General features: G+C 39.3%; 1 protein-coding gene across 2 annotated transcripts in view; it reads right to left on the reverse strand.

The window, feature by feature from the left end:
• The window catches only part of LOC117164106 (uncharacterized), a 33,690-nt gene that overhangs the window by 2,211 nt on the left and 5,548 nt on the right, over positions 1-25,931 (reverse strand). The window contains exons 1-5 of one of the 2 annotated variants that reach the window (XM_033346925.2): positions 19,685-20,110; positions 5,025-5,218; positions 3,534-3,646; positions 1,896-2,137; positions 20-177 (exon numbers count right to left, since the gene is read on the reverse strand). In XM_033346925.2, the coding sequence (XP_033202816.1) occupies positions 20-177; positions 1,896-2,137; positions 3,534-3,646; positions 5,025-5,218; positions 19,685-19,730 (753 nt within the window). In that variant the 5' untranslated portion in view covers positions 19,731-20,110. Of the gene's footprint in view, positions 1-19; positions 178-1,895; positions 2,138-3,533; positions 3,647-5,024; positions 5,219-19,684; positions 20,111-25,931 lie in introns of those variants that run through there. The other variant, XM_033346926.2, reaches the window with a different exon arrangement.

Raw genomic sequence — 25,931 nt, forward strand, 5'->3', positions numbered from 1 at the left:
ATTAAAATGAACTGCCTACCCATGAATTTCCGGTTGCTTTAGTCTCATTCGACAAATCAATTAGAAGATTTTTCGGCGTATCGTTCGCATTACGCCGCTGAGCATTGTCTTTATTCTGTTCGTTAACTTTGTTTACGGATTTTGCCTCTTCTTCGTTTTTCTTCTTTTCGTTGTTTTCTAAAAACGAAAAATAATCGAAGAATATTTAATACAGTTAATACCTAAATCCAATAGCATTTTTCAAAATGTTTTTACGAGTCTTGTAATCGAATAACGTCAACAGTCAATTGAATAACGTTCCTTGTCAGAACGCTTCGCACGTGGAATAATCAATAAATAATGGTTTATCAAATCCAGTTTACATAGATTGCGAAATAGAACCTGTTTCAGCAACTCTACGGTACGGTCTCCTAGATACACTTTCATTATCGACCCACATGTACACCAGTATCCACGAGTCTTTGTGATGTGCAAGTAGAATCTTCGCATACAAACACTGATTTCTCGCTTATCGCTAATTGGTAACTCCGAGACATTTCATAGTCCTGAACCAGAAACGCTTCGTTAATTACAGGACATAGCACTAGACCAATACCTGCGCATTCACAAAAAATGCTCAATCCGAACACTATTTGCTTTGATTTACATTTTAATCCTTACGCTTGCATTACCACTCGAAAATACCTGGACATTTCTTCATTTTTGACAAGATATAATTTAATTACAAGAAAATACAAATAAGGATTATGTGTTGATAACTAATGACTACATTCTGTATCATTATTTTGTTATTATGATATGATAGAATTGATTAAAAAAATTATTAGATATTGCAATTAAATATCTTCAAAAGAGAAACAAGTTACGAAACGAGCTTTTAATAGAATTTGTAACAAAACATTCTGAGAAAGGCCACCTGGTTTCTAAAATATGTATTAGGTAACATAAGAAATGTTCTAAATTCATGAGCATCGCTCTTGGTTTTCTAGCAGTAACATTTAAAAAATTTCGTGCTAACCAATACCTAAATACGTCGATTGATCGTCTATTGAATTTTAATATACCTTTAGTCAATTTTTGAACAAGTAATTGAAATATACTGTTTGGTGATTCTACAAGGAGTCAATCATTTCGGGCGTAAAATTCTGCAAAAATCATGGGCATCGAGTTAGAAACTCTTTGAATGCGTGATATTTGAATAGTGTTCGTTCTTCAATAGGTATCTATTTGAGTACAGGTACCTTTGTTTCCAAATTAAAATAAAATTCTGTCCTTAATACCATAACTTCCATCCCAAAATTCCATAACTTAATACGTAAATAGTTATCGAAGGAATAATCATAGCTAATTCTCTTTGGGGAGAACGTGCTCGACAATGTTTGGGCGAATGAAGGAAACACGCGAGTTGTAATTGTTCTAGCTTCCCACGGCGTTGTAGTTCGGTGCGCACAAGGTTCAATATTACCGGACAATTTCCTAGGGTGCACTCGTAACCTTCTCCGAAGCTCTCCGCAATATCCGCACTCTCGGAGAGTTAAGTGCACAACCACATAGATATTACTGCATCGCACCGACGCGATGCACGGACTTTTACAACAGATCAGAAGCTTCTAGATCGAAGCTGACTTTCTTTCCTCGTGTAGCAAATTTCATCATTCGGTTTATTATTTGATTATTTCTTAGTTATAGGATTGTTATCGGTTATCTTGTTGCGAAAGCTTTGTGTAAAAGAAAAAGCTATACGATATAAATCGTTTGTAATGTGCAGACTACGGATTTTCGACATTTGCAGGAAATTAAAAATTGCAGAAATGCACAGAATGTTGTGCTTTAATGTATCCAACGCAGCGTGGTATTGTTAAAACATTACGATAAAGAATAAATAATTTACCTACCATTCCTATCATCAGTTAACGAGGGGCTTTTATCTTGAGCGTGATGGATTCTAGGATCGGCTTGGGACAGCTGCCAAGCTTCGTAAGCCGTGTTAAACGCCTGAGCCACAGTTAACGTTACCGTTTGCGCCATTTTTCTTTTGGGGCAGAGAAACGCGTGGCACTCCATAGTTTCGTTCAAATTTGTTGCGATAAATGCGAACACATGATCGTGAGCGGCGTCCGCCGAACAATATGAAATTCTGAAAAGAATTGCTTATGCGTATATACACAACAAACACTTTAAAGGAAACTATGATTCCTCGGCATGTTTTACTACAACCATTTTCTTCGTTAAAATTTACACAAATGCCAGAGCATAACACTGTTTCAACTGCTAGTACTAAGTAGTACTATACAGTACTAAGTAATAGTATTATGATACAGTTATCATAATTGCTATAATTACAATCGAGGCCTTTATAACGTGAATATCTTGATGAAACGAGAAACACGAATATTCGCGAACTGTAAAAATGTATGAGAACCAGGAATATGCAATTATTTTCGCTACGCAACAAAGGAATACGTACCAAAGGAATTACAATGGAATTATAAAGAAAAGTTGCTCTGAAAGCACACGTGAAGGACATTTCGAATTATTGTTTAAACTGCGCGAGATTAAAGAACAAAAGCCTGGCGATCATTCAAAGATAACAAACTCTCTTAAAAGTCACTAAAAGTCATTAAAATAAAAGGTGTCTTTTTGTAAAATAAAACTATACCATAATATCAACACGAGTAAATATTAAGAGTATCTTGTGTGAATTGAAGCGATATTCCATAATTTTAAATTTTATCTGTTAATCGTGTATAAATTCTAGTCGTTTATATGAACCCAGAGTTAATCAAAGTGGCATTAACAGCCTCGGTGTATTACAGTGAAACTTAAGGATGTCGTGTGATTAAGAAAATATATAGCCTAAGTCGTTACCACGTTTCTTCGCTTTTTATGAACCGTATAATTTCATATTACAACCAGAATGCTTTTTAAACGCATTACAATCATGTAAAAAAACACTGTAATTGAAATGATATTAATATCATATTCAATTTCTTTCTTATCTTTAATCTATTTCTAATGGTGTTGTTCAAACAGAAGTATCGAAAAAAAGTCGTTCGTTTATTAAAATATTCAAAACTGAAAACACAAATAGCATTGTTGGTTGTAATTGTTTTCCCATATGATTGTTTCCGAAGAGAATATTTTGACGATGTAAACACAATCACAAAAACAAGCAAAAAGGTTAAAAAATAGAGGAAAAACAACGATACGGTTTCTCATTTCGATACGAATTCAGATATCGGAAGATCCATTGGGGAAATCATAGTTTCAAATTGACAAAGAGAATAATATTCCAGAATCGAATCACGTAACGTTTGCTTGTCGCCATTGCGCGATATTTCGAATATATTTTAGCCTGAATATCGGATATTACGTTGGCTGACGCAAAGGGAAATGTACAACAAGCCAGAACCAACAAATCCGGTTTCGTCCGATTACAGCTCTCCAATCGTGACTGACGTGTGTATACGCGTTTCGCAAAGCAGGAAATGCTTCGGATACGTTCATGGAGTTCTGTCTTGTTTCATATGTACCTGTATATAGACACTTGAAGCTGATCTTCTTCCGTGGCAAGGTCCGTCATTCTAATACCCTTTAAACTCACAGCTAAAGAGACCCGTTGCAGCTTCTTACCGCTTGCTTTTGCCTACAATATTAAAAGAACCTTTCATTCACCATAAAATCTCTTTATGTTAACTCTAAAAAAGTAATTAATATATATATTAGGTTGCCCAAAAAGTGTCTTTCTTTCACATACACGTCTTTTGCAACCATGCATCTTTGTACAAACATGAAACCTAAACCTGTCGAACGATGTGATCTTTATTTTGATAGAACAAAATGGGTCATACGTAATTCGATAAAATAATATAAAACGGAAAATGTTGTGCATCCATTATTTCCTTATAAAACGAAAGAAACCTTTCGGACCACCTAATATATGTAGATATACATCGTGAAGCTAAATTGTTGGTACAAACGAAGGGAGGCGAATTTTGTTTCATCGGTGAATGAACATTTCGGCCCAAGGGCCTTGGGACACTATAATTGTCGTCACAGGAGAAATATATTTGTTTAATGAACGGCTTTATCAGTTCGCTGTAGAAACACGGTTCAAAGTAAACGAGAAGAAAGAGGGCTAATTCCGTTTCGAGAAACGAAATATCTTCTCGAGCAACGGTAAACTTGCCGTGACATTTTGCAGTAATGTAATCGTGAAACTCGGCCAGAATAAACGTCGGAGTAAAATCATCGAATTAACTTGCCCAAAAGATTATTTAAACTGGCTTGAATCCTCTAAAAAATTTGAAGACAGCTGGTCTGTACATATTGTACGGTAACTATGTCTCCCAGAAGAGCGATAAAATAGAGGATAGGGTTATAAATAATTTGACGTTTAATAAAACGGAAAAATCTCATTTACGCGGAACATCGTTGAAAACGGACAGAATTATTCAAGGGAAACGGACAAAATTTGTCATTAACGAAGCTATTAACTTTCGCGTTAAACCAAATTAATTAACTTGTTAAATGTATTGACTTCGTTTAATTGCATCGTAGAACAATGGATAGATCGGTGCCGTATACAAGTAAAATGCCCCTTGTAATCAATCACTTTGTTAAAATGATACAGAAAAAGCAGCGCATCAAGGGTGAAGTTTAAACTATCGCTAGTTAAAATTAAAAAAGTTTAGAAAGTAAATTTGTTGTTGATCTCTATAAGGTTTAACGGCAAGTTTTAGCTGCCAAGTCGAGAACGTTTATCGATCTTATCTAACGTCGTAATTTATTTCGTCGAGAAATTAATGAGCTAGGTGCTACCGAGGTTGTACACCGGGGATATTTATGCGTAATTTTACATGTCGTCTTCTTCGCCCGTTTCAAGAACGTTTTGATCGCGCTCGAAATAGCTGCAAAAAGCAATTTTGCTCGGGGAAATGTTTCTCGCGATGCAAACTAATACATAAAAACGCTTTAGCCTGTTAACGTGCAATTATAAAAGTCATGGATCAAAGTGTACCTACCATAGTAATGACGGTTTTGATGGCTTCAGCCGTAGCTTCTTCGCTCGAGGGTGTTTCGACTAGGGTACTACCTAAATATTTGAGGGTGAACCTGGCTTCCGATGCATCCTCAGATTCATCGTGCGTTGTACCAGCAGAACCGCTGCCCTCTACGCATTCGCGACTATTCGCTAGAGCCCATTCCTCGCATAGTTCTGCAAATTAACGTCGAACACATTATACAAACTCATCTTACAACATTCGTTCGTTTGCCTCCCCGCTGACAGTCATTAATTTGCTTTGTGCATTAAATCGAAACACATTTCTTCTTCGGAACATTGTAAGATGTTATTTTTTAATTTATTAATAGGAGTTTCTGGTTAGTGAATGACCTGGTTAATACATTAAGAAGATGCGTACAGACACTAATGTATCGAATAATAGAATAAAATAACAGATAAGGAAAATATCTTCTAATCGAAACAGGTATATACGAGCATATAACAGCTCGCTGGAGATAAATACGTCGGTAAATGGAATGGGGGATGACCGGTGTAACATTAGTCTTGCTACATACAACTACGTAAACCAGTCTCGTTCTCTGACCGCGTCGTGTCGGGAATGGCACGTGTGCCAATAATGGATGCCCATAGCATCATGCAATCGGTATTCTCGTTTGATGCATCTCCTATCAGTTCAGACACCTTCTATCGATCACCCAAGGATAGACCGATTCCATTCCACAAGCGAATTGTATCAAGTGTTACGTACCAATTATGAAGGAGCTTTGAGAACAGATAGGATAATTAGAAATATTTGATTTACGTTCGAACAGTTTCGGACATGGTTTTACAATACGTTGTATATTTATTCTGACCTGGAAATGTCATATACAGAGTATTAATTTCTTGAGGGATCTGCTCCATTTTTAATAAATTTAGCTGTTTAGTATTGTATACGCGTAATCGGATTTTATCGTGTTGTATCTTGTATCACGAACTTGTATAAAAATTGAAATTTTAGCGCAGTTTTATATGGGACGCAGTGTATTCTTATCATTCTTCAACAATCTTCCACGAACAACCATTTTTGTATTTCGAGAGAACAGTTCTCGGTATTATTGTACTTCATAAACTTTTAAAACTCTACGAGCAATTCTCACGTAGAAGGCAAGAAAATATATCATGGTGGCATCGTGCAATAGAGCAAACGACAAAAGTATTCCTTGGAGAAGCTGTAAAAGTTTCTCAAGAGTAGAACGAGAAGTTTTTTCTACTTCAGACATTTCTGCGCCGAAGGAAAATCGGTTTCGATACTTTCAGATGTTTCTAACGATGTTTCTCCTCAATTCTTTGACCGAAACGAATCTTCTCTATAAATGTCACAAGTTTCTAAAAAGAATACCATATGGTACGTCAGATAAATTTTTGTTTCCTTTAGTTCCTCGGAGAGAGAATAGATAGAATAAACAGAAAGTTGTTAAAACATCCCTTGATCGTGACTCGAAAAATTTCTACTTGTCTTGCGTTACTTGGATTTTAACTTCGTTCGTTCAATAATCACGTCCTCCAATTTTGTTTCAGTCCAAACGTCACTCCAATTAAGTTTCTCACACAGCTTTCCCACGTCTACGATTCAATTAGATGATCCGACGATTGTTTCGATGTCCAACGATACTCTTTGTTCTTACGAATTCGCACAAAGCAACGGGGCGTCCATTGAAACAGTTTCCTGGTGTTCTCTTCGACGAAAAGGTTAGCATTCTAAACGACTATCTCGCGAGATAATTAACAAAGGATCCATCTTAATTTTTTATGCTCGCATATTTTCCATACTCGTCGAGTTCTTTGTTTTTATTCACATAACGTTACAAACCATCCAAATATTATTTTGACTCGTCTGGACATCTTTAAATGGTACTGAGAGTATATATCTAGAGCGAAAAAACGAAGTGCGAATAAAATAAACATTAAACATATTTTATAATACAATCGATAACTGGTCGAATAGTTATGCGGCGAAACGTGCATTAACGCGTTGGGTTTCTTGTGAGAAACTCGTGGCTGATATCGATGCGACGGTGACGAGCACTGTTGAAAATTTTCAAGTAAAAGCACTTCACAAATACAAGACGACGGTCTTTGGACCTGGCAGCGTCTCGAAAGAATTGAAAGTAATTACGTAAGGTTTTTCAGCAACTACTATGCATTGCTGGTGCTGTGTACCGTCTAGTGTACAAAAGTAAGTTACTTGCACAACCGGCATGCTTTAACTCACAAGGATCCAATTTTCTTTAGGCATAAGAAATTCATTGTCTTAGAATTGCTACCCTCTTGCTACCAGCGGAACACTTTTACAGATTACAAACCATTAAGAGTTTCGGAAAAAGCTGTGGAAAATATGTTCATTTGAAAAAATAAAGAAAAAGGAATAATTGAGTTTTGTTTTAAAACAAAATATTTTCTATATCTATCTGTCCTGTATGAACTCGTGTGGTTCGTTGGCACGGTTATTATTAAATTTGCCAATTTCCAATTTCTGTGAAACGTTGCGAATTGTTGGAACAAAAAAAAACGATAAGGGAAGGTGAAAAATAGCGAATCGAGCTTTTCCGTTAGCCCGGCCACTGAGTGGTGAGCCGCAAATTAAATCTTCTTCCAGGCCTTTTACCACGATATCCACGTGACCCTTGGATATCGGATTTACTTCTCTTTTACTTCTGGCCTGATTCATTCGATAGGGACTTCAGCTTATCGCCATAGCCTTGTTGCTTCTTACTCCATTTTCCAAGAAATGCTTAATACGGTCCATAAGAAAAGAATTACTTGAATAATTTTCTATACCTTAAACCCTGAATCCAGCTTACAACAAGTCGGAAATACATAAAGAAGTTCTAGTTGATAGTATATCATAGCGCTATAAGATACTGCAGTTTCTTCAAACTTCATAAAATATTCAACAAAGGATCCTTTTTGTTATGAATCCTTCGACTGTATTATCAACTGAAGCTATCTTGTTCACAAAGTTAACTATAAGCCAATTTGAATTTACAGCTTTCTGAGAAAACATAGTTAGAAAGATGTGCATAGTAAAGAAGAAGCAATGCGCTGATCGGTATTAATCTCGAACAACGCGTGCTATAGAAAACCGCAAACCATTGCTTGTTTTCCGTCAACCCACAATCGATAAATAAACGCCACCGTAACACTCGTATCCACGGTAATGCGATAGCGCCTATTACGATTCGTTAATACCTGCAACCATTGTTTATTCGTGCATCATCGATGCAACATTGATCGTTCTCAATTGATGCCTGGGTAGATACATAAATTCCCTGAATTATGCAAACGAAGCTAATCACGTGGACTGATTCGATAGAATTAACCGAATAACAGTCCCGTGTACACAAATAATTTTAGAAACACGTCCAATTTTTTTTATCGAAGTACGTATGTATATTTCTAGATTCGTTATTCTCATTCTGGCGTATATTTTGCTCCATAGATTCTGTTAACAGTAGCAGGAAATACCCAAAGAAAGAAGCGCCGACATTGAGGCGAGTAACCCTTCGTTTCTCGTATTTTTCAGCCGCAATATACCATAAGATTCGTATTCAACAAAAGTTCAAAATGAAAGCATCTGTGTATGTGCGTATACCTGTGTAGAGAGCTCTTTCATTTCATTTTCTTCAAAAACCAGCTTCAGGTAGTACCTTTTCTGACAGATATATATGTATATGTACATACATATATCTTAGATACACGTACATACATACGTATCTTCAACGACTTCATCATTTTATTCGATATTTTTATTTGTAAATATTTTGATATAGAATTAATGTACTAGATACAAAGGGTTCCATGTTGTTAAACCTAACCCAATCTACTTTCCTGCATTAAAAAATAAATTTCACGCCTAATAATAATGCGTATCTTCACCGTCTCATGCACATCGATATCAACACCTCTGCTACTAAATCAACTCCGCACGGTGTCGCATCGATTAACAAGAAACAAGCACGACTATAAGCCGAGGGCACGGTTGTCTAATTTAAAAATACGCCGGTATTAATAAAAACATACAACCGATAACACCAGCGGGCCGTTAAATATTCATTAAAGATAATTCTCTTATGAATTATACACTGATGCTGTATGTTAACGAAGTGGCGACGTTGAATAAATTATTATGCGATACACAGCAGGTAAAATGAAATAGGCTGTCAATGTTACAATAAATATAACGTTGATATGTGTAACTTGCTTCTAATAAGCTTACGGAAAAGAGAAGTAAGATATTTTAATCCCTTAACGATGAAACATTCGGAAAGGATTTAGTAACAACAGATTTCGTACTAACAAATTTTTATCTTTTTCGAATTTGTACCTATACAGCAATGTAATAGCAAATTGAGTTCATGATTAAGCAGGATGTATCGCGTTGAAATTTCAACAGCGTCTTCTCCTCAAAAATATCGCGAAAATAATCTTCAAACCATGCACTGAGTTTATCCTGTGCATTATGCGGTGTTAACGTTTCGACCATTAAAGTATAATCAAGGCATAAACGGAAGCTTCCGTAGCAAGGAGTTTCGGTGACCGCCCTTTTTGGAAGCAGCAAAGGGGATAGGAGTGAAAATCCTCAAAGCTTGGGAAAGCTAGCTTCGGTAAACTCGAGATCTTTATTTCCAGCAAATAGGAAGACGCGCTACCATATCGTTAACTCTATGGACTTCTATGACTAGAGAGGGCTAGTTATATATATATCCCTTTACATAAATTACAGTTACCATTCCAACAATTTTCTCCTTGTTGTTTCTTTATGTTCTTCTACTCCTGCGAACCTTTGCGAAACCAAGCCAACCAGTAAGAAATCAACAATATCGAAAGATAACTTGGCTTCTATCGCGAGAGTTCACGGTTCGCGATAAGTCATGCGGCGTTTTCGTCTTGGAACAATAATTTGTTGGGTTTCCGCGGTTACGCGAAGAAGAATAATGGCTGGTTGGGCTGGTTTTCCAAGGTAGGAGATACGTCGGAGGTACATTTTCCTTGATTATGCGAAGGGAACAAAAGGCAGCGAAAGGTAGGGACACGCCACCAATTCCGGTATGCTTGCACCGACAACTTTTTAAAGTTGCGTTACCGAGCCGACTAATTGCGTCCGGACCTCGCAAACAATTTCGCTACAATACAAATAATTATTACCAGATATATACTAGTCAGATAGAAACAAGCCGATAAACTTTCTCGGGGCAAAAGTTTTAGCATTTTTAATATTAAACTGAAAATACGATAAGAAGAATTCTCTCAGCCAACTTTGCGTTGTTCTCCTCCGCTGCTCGAGAAAACAAGAACCACTCTATTTGCTCGAGGTTATTATCTCTTTACGCGTATTCCTTTTCCTTTCTTTAACTTCCTGGTTCCAATCGACTCGGTCAGATCATTAGGATCTCGAAGAACAGTTACAATTATGTCACTCCCTCTGTAGTCAGGTAATTGAACGTACGTTGCAAGATAATTGGAAAAGCTTTCGCAGACAGAAAGTGGAGGATGAAATTGCAAATGAGCTTGCCCATATTTCTATGACCAGCTAATGAACTTCATTAACGTGTTCTATTAGAATGCACGAACGGTTGTCGTTTCAATTTTCGCCGACCAAAACCTTGCTCGAGATATATTTCAGAAGCGAATCGGCGTTAAGAGAAGAAAAGTAGGTCCCGATCACGTCCGTGAAATTTTGCTTTTTCCAGGCTTCTCCGAAAAGCTTCGGACACTTTTCTTCGGAAAAAGTGTCAATTATTCTTCTTTGTTCGGGGAGACGAAAGACATTCGAACGAAAGGGCCATCGGAGACTGTAGTGGACGAAAAGGATAGCAACAACGTCACTCAGCAGCTCGAAACGACTTCTTTTTCTGGTGGGACACCTGGGAGAAAAGATTCCTTTCCACCGTCACTTGGACGTGTTCCTCCCTTAGGACCTTTTATTTCTATTTTTCAACTGAACTTTTCGTTCGAACGAGCAAATTTCCAATTAACGTCATTATTGTCTGCCGACGTAGAATCTACTTTCCAGTTGCCTGAATATTAGTCGTCTTTTTATCGTCGCGGTGTCAATAATTCAAATTTTCATTCGCTACCTTTTTAGATGTTTCTTCTACCGCGCAGCCTGTTATACTGAAAAATGTAATTACACGTAACATAAAATGTACCTCAGAAAGCTGCGCTGACGCGATGAAACTCGATGAAATTTCACTGAAATTTTCTGGAACGCGTCATATACATTCATAACGGAACTTTTGAAACTTTAAAAAGTTGTATGTATTTACATTTTATATTTCTCAATGAGTCGTATGTATCAATCAAGGCAAGCGGTGCTAAAATTCAGCGATTCTTCTCGTCTGCTACATCGATCCAGTCTAAACGAAGTCTAAATTGCCAAGAAGTAAGACACCTTATGCGAGGTTACTTGCAACGAAGAAATATAAAATCATCGTAAGTAATTTTAGCGCCAGTAATGACTTCCTCTCTTCCAGCTTCGGGTCGCATTTACCGCGATTTGCATGCAAAACATCGTGTGTTCGAAATGACAACCGAACGCGGTTGACTTTATTCTTCTTTCTCCTTGGAGATATCTTGTCGACATGTTTTCCCTTCCTCGAAACTGTTCCTCCTTCCGCTCTCTAATATTAAAACAAGGACTCCCTCGACTGGAACTTTTTAACGTTTGAATGCAAACGAGCTCGATTGAGTTTGATATTGACATAAAAATAGCGGAAAGGAAACGTCTGGTTGATGGAAAGCAGTTTGCTCCTATATCCGCAGGCTTATTTTCAACAGTTCAGACTGGAGAGTCGGTGCCATTGGAATAGTAATTCGTTCATGGAAGATAAGTGGGTACTTGTTATTGAAATTTCCACCGACATGCACGACGGAACAAAATTAACGTTGTAGCCGTTTACGATAAACCAATCAGTGCAGTGAGCAATTACCAGATACGGTGACGCGGTGAATGAAATTAAATGCCATTTTACATAATTTGATAATACATTTTTTCAAACGTAAATAACAACATATTGGAAAGCATCGAGGCTCACAGTCAAAAGCAAAAATAACGTTAAAAATTGAAATTCAGTAGAGCAGCCATGTACGAAGCTTTAATCCGCAGTTGCACTTTACGTAATTTTTACGTTAAGAAACATCATACAAGTTACATCAGTTACGAGAAAGATTATACTGTACACTGCGATACGTTCTTCCACTTTATTAATATCATAAGAGGATCATATATTATAACGCGAATGTTTCAATGATTGAGATTAAGTTGGAGTGAATGTCCGTATCGCGAAAGAAGATTCTGCAATATATGTATTTGAAAGAGAGTTCTATTATAAACCAGTTCATAATAAACGTATAGAATGGTAAGAGGATTTGATTTTAAAAATATTATACGTCCCCGTTTGAGAGCTTTGTCTCTTACGTTCTCCCGTCGCGTAATTCTATCGAGCTCGTGGAAAGAAAGGATCTGCTTCTAGCTTCCACGTATAAATTTCCACATATTTTAGAAATCAAATTAAACGCTGAATCACCATAGGCGGCTAATTGGTCTGTCGGAGTGGAGATCATTTCCAATACTTTGCTTTATCGTACACGGTTAATTTCCGTTCGCCAAAGGTCTGGATTCGGAGCTCGGGGAAAGCTTCCACCGACAAGTCGCCCCTGAAATTTTCCAGGTTTCCCCGGTAACCTATGAATCTTCGATCCTCGGCCTTCGTCGCTTGCGCTGTCGTCTTATTAACCGTGTTCAGACGCCAGAAAGGTTGGCGTGGGAACGGGGGGTGGCTACGTAACTTCGTCGAAACTAATCCTAAGGGAAGCAGGGAATGGTTATGTTAGAGCTGAACAGCCCGTGACGAATCCTATTACAACGAATGGATTATCCCCAGAATGGCACCAATCCCTAGTTTCATCACGAATCTGAACTTATTCGTTATTGGTGTATGTAAGATAAATGATAATGTGTAATTAATAGTCATCAGTTACCGTTTCACGCATGTAAAAATATGCGAGTTCAGGTAACCGTAGGCATACTTTTGAAATCTTAATAAAGATAACACTCAAGATGAAGCGACTGCATACATATAGATAGTTAATAAATTAAATAAATTTTTAATAAATTAGATAAATTTAAATTAAATAAATAAATTTTAGATACGCTTACGTGCAGCTTTTTGCACGAAACAAAATCGCAGGTACCGAAAACTGTTTTTTTCTAACGATCGATTAAACAAGAAAATACGGAATCCCAACGCTATACGAAAACCATTACCTAAGTCGTCTCAGTTACTCGTGAAAACGTTTATACGAGTCGTTATTCTTGCTGGTTCGCGCCTAACTACCATCCCGAGGTTCCATGCATTCTCCCTACTTTATTCTTTCGAAACCGAAACCGTAAATCTAGAAAAATCTACAGGAACTGGTAAGCGTGGAATGTGTTTCCGGGCCATACGGCAAATGTAAACGTTTAACGCGCCCCGACGAATAACTACAAGTTCAAGCGATCTTCATCTTATCTACCATGCTCGTTAATTTCCTTTCCTTTTTATGATTAACGATCTGTCCAAGGTTTGATATTGCGCTTTATCGACGTACGCGTTCAGCTATTTGCTCGCAATTACAATGCTCAAGCAGTCGTTAATCAATCTTCGGTATTATCGCTCAACTTGAATTACGTACAATTATGATTAACTGCGGTTGACGATATTTCCCATTGCAAGCAATACCATTTACATATACAGCATCCTTAAAACAACGATGATGCTTTATCGTTGATAGATTATTTACGCAAGAATCGATTTTAGATAACCACCAGAGAACCGAACCGTAAATCATTAATGTCGCTACCGAAGGGAGCTCTGTGGAATACGCAAGTACCTTGTCAACAGTTTCTGTATGTACAATCGTACTATTTGAGTGGTTATTACGCATTGAATGTTTTAAATCATGAAGAAACATTGTATCTATAGAATATACTTCAGCCGATAGATTTATCGTATTATTTTTATTTTTCTTTTGACTAACTTTTACTCTATGTTAATTCTGTGTAACTATATCTACAACAGTGCTTATTTATGCTGTTTTCTTTTACTTTCCACGCCCTTTTACCGAATGTTCGTGAAATCAAGCTCGACGATGCGATGAGAATGTACGTAAAGGGAAACGCTTAACCGTGAAACTAATTTCGTTTAACAGAACTAAACGCTCGTACGAAATACGCTTAATCTTACTGACAGAAGTTAAACGTGTCCTGATCGCAATTTCGATCGTAAATCACGAATCGTCGAAACTCCTGAGAGCGATGACTAGCTTTAGAATTTTCGTCGCCAGTGGCTGCTGGCTTTCTTTCGCCCTCTTTTTCCGCTTACCTCCCATTCATCGACTTTGAGGCTGTGGCACAGCTTTCGTGTGAAATTCATTTCCCTCTGAAAAGTTTCCCATTTCTGGGACTGGTAATGCACGCTAATCAAAGAAAACTCTCGGTTGCGAAAAAGTGTGAAGAAAAGTAATCATTTTGTGTGAGAAATAGCACATACGATTCAAGAGCGCGCGGTTCGTAATAGAATCATGAAAACGCGAAACAGAAATCATCTTAAAATCGACGTAGATGGAAAACAAGCGAGTTTGTTTAGCCAAACAAACAAACGACTTTCTATCACCTGAATCGAATCTAAATGATTGATTAATTATAAAATCAATTTTACGTGAAAAATAGAGGAAAATTTTAAGGGAGATCGTGGACGTTTTTCTTGATGGCAGGCAGACGTAAATTGCAAGGAGCGAATAAATGATAAAATTTGCATTGGAAGTGTGTAGGACTGACAGGAAGTCAACGGAAAATCCGTTTGGCTGGAATCCAAAACCCATGATCTTTCGAATAAGGTTGATGTGTATTGGCTGATAAACGCGGCCACCTCTTTCAACAACTCTCCTATCTTGAATCGAATTTTTTCATCTCTCTATGCTTATTATCGCGAGCTCGTCGTCGTCGTCGATACCTACGTGCGCCGCTGCAAAGAATGCTTTTACACAACCAAATGGAAAGTACGGAATTGAATCGAATAACGAAAGAAGTACGTCTATTTGACGTACGCGTTTTAACAAGCTGCCTTTGATCTATCAGCGATGCGGAAGTTTATTTTCGATAAGCCTTTTTCCTCTATTTTCCACGTTATGTTTACCTTACTAACTTATCAGATTGCTTTTCTCAGTTTTACAAAATAAAATCAAATAATCTTTGCGAACTAAGTTTTTCCTCGCTTCATGCTTCTTTTTTTTCTGCCCTATTTTTTCATTTTTGCTAACGGAAAATGGAGAAGAAGTATACATAGTCGACGTGTATTGACGAATCCCACGAGTGTAGTTAATCGTGGCAAATCGAATTTCCATGCTAGAAATCTCGACAAAAACCCAAGAGATACCGATAGCACCGGTGTGGGGGATTGCCATTTAATTTGTATTTAAATCGGCCTTCGAGCCGTTTGCCCTGTATCCTGGCTCTCCAAACGGACAACTGGAATAAAATCTCTTGCATAACGTGACCCTCTATTTTCTCAAAATTTCAATAAGTTCTACTCCTTCACGATGATCTTCGTGTCTTTTTTTATAAAACTAGAGCTCGTTTAAATTATTCGAGAGTTTATGCATGCATTTAGTTGGTCCAATGATTGATCTTATCTTGAAGGATAGTGCCGACCGATCGATCCTTATCTCAATGCGAAGCAGCAAATGCTGTTGTTCCATTAGAAACGGCAGTCGCGCGAACAGGTAGCGTCGGGTGCAAACACTAGCACAATAGCAGTTTCATCACGACACGGTCGTGTATTTGTGTCAGAGGTAACTCAACCCTGGAAACGTTGCTGACATTTGCCACATTACAGAAAATGATAAGCTTCTCTTGGATGTCGCTCGATTACAGCCGGAAATGATTAAAATACGAAACACGAGTCTGAGTAAAATTCATCTTAAATATAAATTCTTCGCTCGTTCGCTGTAACAATTACAAGAGCGACATGAAAAACAAATTATGCGAGAGATCTGTGACCGATAATCATCGACGAATCTCCGTAGAAGATGGTACGATAATTATTATCATTGATTCGTCCCCTATGGGCATTCTCGCAACTATATTAATGCCAAGCAGAAGACAATGTCAATGGGGATTAATTTGCGAGACAAACGAAATTCAATGGAACCTAATGGCACTTAAACCGCTCGTACGAAACGTCGAATACTCATTCTACCCTTCGCGGCTGTCCATATCGATTCGATGACACTGTATAAATTCTTAATGCGATCGAGAGTCAAATATTTAAGATTCAATCGCTCGATGAGTTAACGAAATGCATAGAGATTTGCTAAAGCTTGTAAATCATTGTCGGACGGCAAATTTAAACTCGCAGCGGTCGCAGTGGCAAGGTCATTTGCATTAACATCCGCGAATCGTTCAATCGCTACCAACCGCTATGAATATTTATGATAGTCAGGAAAACCTACTTTAGCGTTAATTGCAAATACGGATCCCGTGTATCAATTATCGCGCAACGTTCGTGTTTAATGTAACTTCGATCGAGCCTTTCGTCTCCACCGATTCTTACTTTGCTCTCTAGGACAGTAACAGGTTTCATTCGCCGAGAGAATTAAAACTTCTACATTGATAGCAAGGAAATTGCAACGGCGTCGCATCGAAGCTTTTAAAAAGTGCGCGTGCATTAAAAGCGAACGGTGAAACAAAACTTTCAGACGATGCAGCGAAAGTTTAGTTTCTACTGGGAAAAGTTTGTCGCCTAACGTATTTCCCGGAATACCAAGTTACCAACCTATATCGACAACTCGAATCCCATTGTAGCCGTATAGGTACCCGCAATGTTTCAAATTTTAAAAGCATTCTGCACTGTAATCGCATAAAATCACATTAGAATTGTAGAGATTTTTGCGCAGTATTTTACGACGCATTCTATCCATTACGGCGATACGTCAACCACCACGTATACATGCATAATTTTGCATCTATCATCAGCGAAACATTTCGAATTAAAACGTGGACCTTTATAGGATCATGCGATAAATTTGTCAGACAAATGGGTCTGCCCGTTCTCTCTTCCTCTTTTGCAGGGAAATGGGAACGAATAGACTGGCGCGAGTACTGGTACTCGTTGCGCTCAATATCGGTTCGACGTCAAAAAGCACCTGCCGCTTCGGTGCAAATTTCCCCGATTCCATTCGATTCCCGAAACTCGTAAACAGACCGCGAATTCTTCCCACGAATTTTTATCCGAGTCTCATTAATTTCTATTAATTCCACGTTTCGCGTAAAATCGACAAATTTGCCAAGCTTTTTTGCGAAAAATTTGTGAAATCGCGAAATAAGCAGTAAAAAGGCGTATCGTCTGCGCGAAAAAATATCCAACGGTTTACATCGTTGGTAGACGATAGAAGGAACGTCTTGTAGATAATCAACGCATGTAACGAACAAATATAATGAGCTGGTCGCAAATTCGATACAGCTCCATCAGCGGTAATTTTCTTCTGTCATTGATCGTCGTAAAATTTAATCCGATCACGTCGATTCGCCATCGAAACGAGGCGGGGCGAGGCAAAGCGAGCGAGGCGAGGCGATTCTCGTCTCTTGTTAATCGTTACGCGCGCAATTTGCTGCGCGACAAGTTCATTACCACTGGTTCGCTCTCTCGAACTTAATCAGCGTATTCTCGATGTGCATAGTCCTCCGTGCATCTCTACAAATGCAAACTTGTTTCTCTCCGCGCTTTAATTAAAATGCGCCTTCAAATTGAAATTAATTTAAGGTTCGCCATTAATCGTTTTGTCATAATTATATAACGCGGACGGCGCAAAGAATTCATTCCACGGATGTACTTACGTTGACAATGAATTGGCATTGCCAGCGTGGTACACGCTGCCCATTTTAATTTGTCACGATGTTCTATTTGTATAACGACGTAAAATTACGAGCACCGTTGTTTACGATTCACGATTTAAACGCGGATATAAAAGTTTTATATCGCATTAACAAAACCGTGTTCCAGGCTTTGGTACGTTTCGCAAAATCTTGATGCGGATTCAGACACGACTCGAAGAGAAACCGAAGATCCAACGAGACTCGAGTTGCGTGTAACTTCTGTTCTGCTGTTGTTTCGTTAAACAAAATTTACTTTCCTTAGCCTCCACCACTTGCCAGTATAATGCGAATCGTTGATAAAAGTTTCATCTTAAGCACTTTGATAAAATCTCTCGCGAAATCGCATAAAAGAACGAAACATTCTCAAACAAGCATCATTACGAAATCAGATTTCCGTGAAATCGATATTCCGTGTTGTTATTTTACGATTACATTTTATGATGGTTAATTTCGTTCCTCTATATCGCAACATCGAACGTGGAATTTTTTTTTTCCTTTTCAAACTGTATACCGAATACGAAGTACGAATTCGCGAAGCGATCGATAAAACAAATTATGAGGTTCGCGTGCACCAATGCAACGAAAGGGATGTTCTACTGCCGAAGGATTCGATTTCGCGCGTTTGAAAATTGAAAGTTAAACCCCTAGAAGCGAAAACGTCCGACCGTTCGAGCTAACTTTCGAGAGAACAATTTTGCAAGCATCTCGCATTCTTCAGTTAATCAGAACGAGAGATGGTGTTTTTGGAGTCTAAGATGGTAGGATGTCGTGCTGTGCGCGACAACGATAGGGTGAGATAGAAAGAGATACCGGGATTCGAGTGAAAATCGAGCATGGACTGGCATTCTTTGATCGTCGCATCGAGATGCGGCCTGTGCCACGAGATTATGCAAATTTTATGATCAATAATCAGTGTTCTGAAGGGGGTCACATTGCGCCTATAACACGAACCGGTATGCATTACCATAATCTTAAACGCGGCTCTCTATTACGCCGCTTATTGCGAATAATCGCGTTAACTGCCGCGTTGCCGCCGCTGCCTCCTCTCTGTTATCGCTTCCCGACATTTTGCAGCTGCACGGTGTTACCGTTAATCTTCCGAGCAACTAATAACTTCCAGTAAATAAGCTTCCTCTGTCCGCCAACCAAGAAAATGCAATTTCATCGATTATCGCATCCGACTAGAATTTCGATTATACGCACACGTACTGTGACCTTTCGAACTGCTAACTGGTCATTCGAAAAAATTCCCTTAAAACGATACTTCTGTTTCTTTGATAACGAACTTAACGATGCAAGATTGTGTATAATCGAGCGTTACGCGGTCGAGGAACTGCGCATTTTGTTAAAGATAGATACGTAATCCTTAATAATTTTTAAATGAAAATGAAAACTTTCATAATCTATAAGTTCCATTGGCATACGGTCATTTGAGAGCGTCTTAACGAAAGAGAATATGATTACGATATTTAATAAACAGAAAAAAATTAGCACGCATGTACATAATTCTAAACACGATAACGCATAGCTTATCGAAAACCATGAACTCTGGCTCCCGTATCCGCGTTAAATTTAACGTTGATTAGGAATACTATCGCTGGAAACAGAAACGGAACAGAACGAAAGTTGCCTGCGTTTATAAAAGCGAGAATGAAAATAGCGAGCAACTGAAGTGTTTGAAAGATGATCAGAGAGGAGCTTACTCTTGTGTTTAGAGCTGCTCTTCCACAACCCTCTGAAGAATGACATTCTTGCTGCCCAATGCAGCACGAAATCCAACAAAACTGAAATGTTTTCGTCGATCGTAATCTTCGGTGGGACGGTCGATGCACGATGGATGTTCCGCAATGTCAAGCTTCTTCACTCGCGAAACGCGCTGCCGCGATCCTCGATTTCAATGACATGTGACGCGTGACTATACCACGAGAAACCGTCCACGTTATGCTCGATGAATCGGAAAGATTATAGAATCGTAGCAGACCGTCTAACCAGCTGCCATTTCGAGACGAAAGACCAGAAAAAAGTTAAAAACTCGTCGGAGAAGAGCGGCCTGCGAACTTTCCGAACGAATAAACGAAGCCGAAGATTCCGAAGGAGAGCTACGTGGAAACGTGCTATCGAGAAGACTGTGCGCCGCGATGTGAGCGCGTCCACACAGAGTTTATTCCGCTTCCCTGTCGTGTACATGCGCATCCCCATCCCCGTTTTCATCCCCTTCCCCGTTGCTGGATTCCGGTTCCGCTTCCGAACCGGATCCCCGCCGAAAGGATAAAGATTATTTTCACGCATTCGCGGTTCACGCCATGCTATCCCTCTTTTCAATATTTTCCCTATAATATTCGTCCTAGCTCTATTCTTGTCCTATTTTTTCTACCTGTCCTTTTTCCCTTCGCAAAACGGCGCAAAAGGATCCCATCTGATCCTGGCTTAATGCGTAGCTTTGCAATCAAACCCAGAGATTAATCAAACCAGATTTTTGCTCCGCTCTCTTCGGAATTATGAGATTTTATTTGTACATGCCAATTTATGCGAACCACGCATGGATAAGAGGTAAGCGCACTGCGGTCGAAGCTCTAATTTCATGGAAGGTGGTCTTCGTGAACTTAGTAAAATCGAACTTGGCCCTTCTATCTCCCATGACGACGATCCTCGGAAGTTCTAACGCGATTTAACTCGCCTGCCGCTGTCCCACATTCTTCTGCTTCTTTATCAAAATTTTAGAAAATTGAACGTGAGATTAAGAAGACGTTAAAAAATATCGAATGACGTTGTTTTAAAACGTCGTGAAAGAAACTAGTGCGCGATAGAAAAAATAGGCAGACAGAAGGTAAATGTTTAGACGTATTTAGACACCGAGAATGGACGAGAAGAATAAGCAAAGCGACTATTGCAAGCTGCTATTGTATCTTCGTGAATATTGGAGTTCGATCCAAATCCAAGAGAACGGTTAGTACTTGAAATCGCATGAGAGAATACAATTTACTATACACTAATCGAGACTGTTTGTATCCCAATGTACAATTGCGAAACTTTCATAGCGGAACTCATTTTAATGAAATAAAAGTTTGAACAATTAGAAACACCGTCTGGCGGAATTGCGTATAATGTAAAAGTTTCAAACGACATTTCAATCAGAATTTTCAGGGGACTGAAGATCGAACGAGATACTTTCGAAAGAGAAAATGCGGTTGAAACTGTCCAGAGTATTGGCGAAGAAATTTACCGCGCCATCGAGAGAAAACAATAGCGAGGGAACGGTAAGAGAGCTGTGTCAAAAGCATCGAATATCGATGAGGTAGCGATTCGTTCTTCGAGAAGGAAAAAGCTCGAAAGAAAGGGGAGAAGCCGCCGAGGCCACCGCTTTGCGTCACGCGGCTCAGCGCAGCGCGGCGGCGGTTCGCGTCGCGAAATGATTGGCAAGAGAAACTGTCGGCATAATGTTCTTCGAGCAGAAGCCGCTACAACTTTTTGCTCCGTCCTCGAAAATTTATCGAGATCTGCCTCTGCACGTTTGCCTCCATTTATTTCTGCATGATCGACAATGTCGGATACTCAAACAGCAAGTACAGTTCCTTGCTATCAAATTAAGGCCATTCTAAAATTCCACTCTTTTAGTTTGATGCTTCTGTATTTAATAATAGTCAAATATTTTTTTAGTAATAATTTGAAGTATTTATCCGACGTAGTATGCGCGTATACGTCATACTCTGGTTGGAAAAATAAAATTTCTGGATCCGATCGTAATTCGATCGACCAAAGACCGAACATATCTATATCCGTACGAAGAAAGTTCGCAGAGTATCATAGAACTGAGATTCCCGTTCGCTCCTCGGAGGAAACATCTGTGACGCGAATAAAAACAAGCTAACAAACGAACAACACGTTCGCTGCTGCACAAATACAAGAAATGTCAAATGTAATTTATTCTCTCCGCTTCTCGAAGACTTTCGTTCTTCGCGTTTGATGATATTTCGCAAAAACATTGGCCGGGTTTCTCCGCAAAACAATGGAAATATCAAAGAATCAAACGAATCGCGATATCGCCTTTTCATTTTTCGGATAATATTCTAGACACGCTGGCAGAGTATCGCGAGGCGTGAACGAAACGCGATCGATAGGTGAATATACTACAGCAAAAATATGAAAACGTAAAACCATTTTGCTTTACTTCGCACGAGTACCCTTCGTTTAGCTTCTTTTCCTTCCGGAACAATTTGAATTATGTAACGCGTTCCTATTCGCGTCTTCTATCTAACGCTCAGCATATAAATACATATGCATGCACATACCTACTTATTACTAATACGTCCTGTGAAATTCCATCAAGAGTGGTTAAACATTGTTACGTAGCATGCACGGAACGTTTGATATCCAGTTTCGAACTTCCAGCGTAGAATTGCCCTGGTAAACGGTAATAACACGATGAGTTTAATTCTATCGAAAAGATAAAACAGTTCGTCTGTCTATCCCATTTCATCCGTACCATTTCAACTGATCTAATTTCAATTTAAACGAAACTCTCGTTTTATTATATAAATTTCGCACATATACTTTGCATCTCGTAACTATAAAACAAGCTTAAAACGTCCAATTCTTACACAGGTACGAGAATACGATGCAGAGGATAGGAAATTACGTTCTTCAGGTTCTTTGTAAGATCGATGTTTCGATGTCACCGTGACTTGCCGACTGATGTCTGGTAACGGTACAAACAAGTCTCGATCGTTTCTTTGCTCGAAACTTAGCAACATTCTGTTAGCAAGATTGCGAGAACGATGTCAAAGTATAAACGCGTAACTTTGCGAAAAGTAATTTTTAAACGCGAACGTCCACGGGTTTTTCGCTAGGGTGGATAATGCGGAGCGGTCGCTGATTTAATTTTCCGCCGGAAGAGGTTGTCGCATACGTAAAGTCCGATCTACAGGTGACGCGACAGCCATCGGAGCAGTCTGAAATATGAATTGTATGGAATTTCTCTATCGTATAGTCACACATATCTCGATCGATGCACGCGTGAATTATTTCAACTATAGCAGCTGTGTATTTTTGATTTAACAAAGATACAACGTATTGTCACGTAACGCCGTGTAACAGAGGGATTTTCCACGGAGACAGGATGCGGGAATATTGAAATTTGTCTGACGGTGAGACGGATGGAACGTCGACCCTTTAAACCTAGGACACACGAATCACAGACCACGATGTCTTCCGAGATAGAACATAATCCCAGCTAAAACTAGTTTAGAGTCTGGCAAAGAGCGTTGATACGTTGGTATTCTGACATTGAATATTTATGTAGTAAAGTTACTCCTTTATCGAAGCTCCTCGATACCTCTTCGGCCGTAATAAACAGCTCTCGATATTTGGAAATTTCGCTCACTCTGGAAACTATAAATTTTACGAATGAAATTTTCTCCCTTCGAAAATCTATCTCCGGAAATTATTTTTAGACTTTGGACGATACGTGGAAGTTGTTTTATTTCAAGAATTTTCTTCGATTTTTCTTCGATAAAAAAGATATTAAACTCATAACTCGATATTACGTTCGAGATACTAAAATTCGGTAAAAACTTTTACTGTCCTCGAAAAATATCATCGATTGGATTCGCGGCGGAAATCACGTTGCCTCCGTTAGCCTGATTTCGTTTTTGTCGCTAATCGGAAAAGGGCTGCAGAGAAATAGAGAGAGAAATGCTTTCCTCCGGCAAATGAAATTACGAGTACTCCTGCGAGCGGCGCAGCCGCCGTTTCCTATTCTACAGGTGATACGATATACGCGCAATCTCGTTATCATGTTGATCGGAAATTTCTAGAGAGGCATACATTGGCACGTTCTTTGAAATGAAAATCCGATCGTGGCAAAGCCTGTCGATCGACTATAAGATGCCTTTAGCCAACAGTAAAGTTTGCCGATATTCGAAACTTGTACGAGCTGACTGAAAAAGAGCGTCGAATAAAAGGGAGGAACAAGCTCCTGTTCGATCTCAATATTTCGAATCATAATCATAATATTGCCAAACAATATATGTAATTTATAAATGTTTTAGACTCATTCCTTGCGAGATTTCAACGATCGCCTAATACCCAGACTTGAGAAACGAATTATAACATCTAATACGTGCAGAGCAGGCGTCCTAATACCTATGAACGAGGGTTTATACGTATACATGGAACGCCAGTGTCAAAATTGTTTCTACAAAAGCATCTAAACGTGATGGAATTGAAGAAAAATGACGTCTCGCGTGACCGAGACCCCTGCTATTTTTTTTTCTTATTTTCCACTGGTGTTCTCATTTTCTCTCTCCCTCTCGTATACTCGGGTTCCCCTGTAGTTCATTCTTTTATGACGGTGTTGGTTCTTCCCTGTCGATCCAATCATTTTTCTTCTTTTTCACCAACGGTCCGAGCTTCTCCGCCATTCTGCCATTCTCCGTTCCTCTTCATCTTCATCGCGTTCTTCTCCGCCGACGATCCGGTTCGGTTGTCCGTTCGTTTTGGTCCCTTTTAGTTGTTTCGGCTAGCGGCACGAACCTCTCCTCTCCGAGAAGAGCCGACCAAAGGTCCTGCAGCTACAAAAAACGTCTCTTTGTCGTCCTTCTTCTTTGAAGCTGCAACTTGTTCACCTATCGTACCCGCTTCTTTATCGAAACATAGCGCGATAATAACTTCTTTGTCGAAGATCGAACACAGAAGGCACCGAAGCGATGATAAGTCAACCGATCGAATAAAGCCGGTGACTGGCTGTGGTTGCAGTAGAATCGGCCGTCCTTGCACCCGGTTGGTCCTCGAACGTAGTTCGATACACCCAGGCGTAATATTCCGTTGAAAATCGAGACCGTAGCAAGTATCGTGTCTCGTAATTGTCCGAACAATGTCGTTTCGCCTTTTTGTGCGGTAGTCGGGAGACGCGTTACGAAATCAGCGAGTCCTGGATGGGGAGTTTCGATGATTTCATAACCGATCGAAACGAACGGGACGAGGAAGGAGATGGAAAAGATCGATCAGGGAAATAAGAAAAAGTAGCCAACCGTTAGGTGGCTGCAGGTGGATATATCGCGTAGCTGGACCGAGGAATCGGCTGATGCAACTTTGATGCAGTCTCTCGTATTGGAAAGGCACGCGAAAGAATTCAGGGCTGAAAGTGTGTAAGTATAACGTGAGTCGTCGTGTCTTGTCTAGAAGGCTGATTACAGTGCATCGAGAGAAGAGAAAGAGAACCGGCGGGGAGGTAAAAAGAGAGAAAAAGGGTGAGAGGGACATGATGAACAGAGAGAGGGAAGAATGGCGAGCAAGGTGGGTACGTGCAGAGGGAGTAATTGGGCTAAATGCGAATACGGACTCGGCTGATGCAAGAATCGAGTTTCTGCCAGGCATTTCCTTCTCGGAAATACGTCTCGGAAGTTGAGAAATTAACATTCGAGGTCACACGCGCCGTCCTTATGTTACGATCGCGAGACATTTTTTTTCGATCGATCGCGACGACAGACGGTGCATCGACTCCTGTCGTCTCGCCTTCCTCGCCGCTAATTACCTCGCGAGTATGTAAGTACATGGAATGTGCGATCGTGAATCGTAAAGACGCCGATTTTGTTTCACGATATACCTCGATACCTCCTGCGGACATTCTGGTGCTCCGAACTAAAGTACGTTGGAGAGAAGCTTCTTTCGTCAGAGCGATGTTCGATATTTCCAACTAACGGCGGACTTGGTTTTTTCGAGATCGTTTCAACGATTCTCTACCTTCCCTCTTCGAGCATTATCGAAAATCGTTTAATCTGTTTTTTTTAGCTAGTGCTAGTCGACTCAAACTTGATTGCTTCAAGATCGCGAAATTTCATCGACGTTCTACCTTTACATATCGAACATTGTCGAAAATCGCTCGGTATCATTTTATTTTTTTTTTTTCTTCTCAAAAATACCAGTAGCCAAGTATAAAATCCCCATTTAGTC

The sequence above is a fragment of the Bombus vancouverensis genome, chromosome 3 (genome assembly GCF_051014615.1).
Source record: "Bombus vancouverensis nearcticus chromosome 3, iyBomVanc1_principal, whole genome shotgun sequence".
Classification (NCBI taxonomy): Eukaryota; Metazoa; Arthropoda; class Insecta; order Hymenoptera; family Apidae; genus Bombus; species Bombus vancouverensis.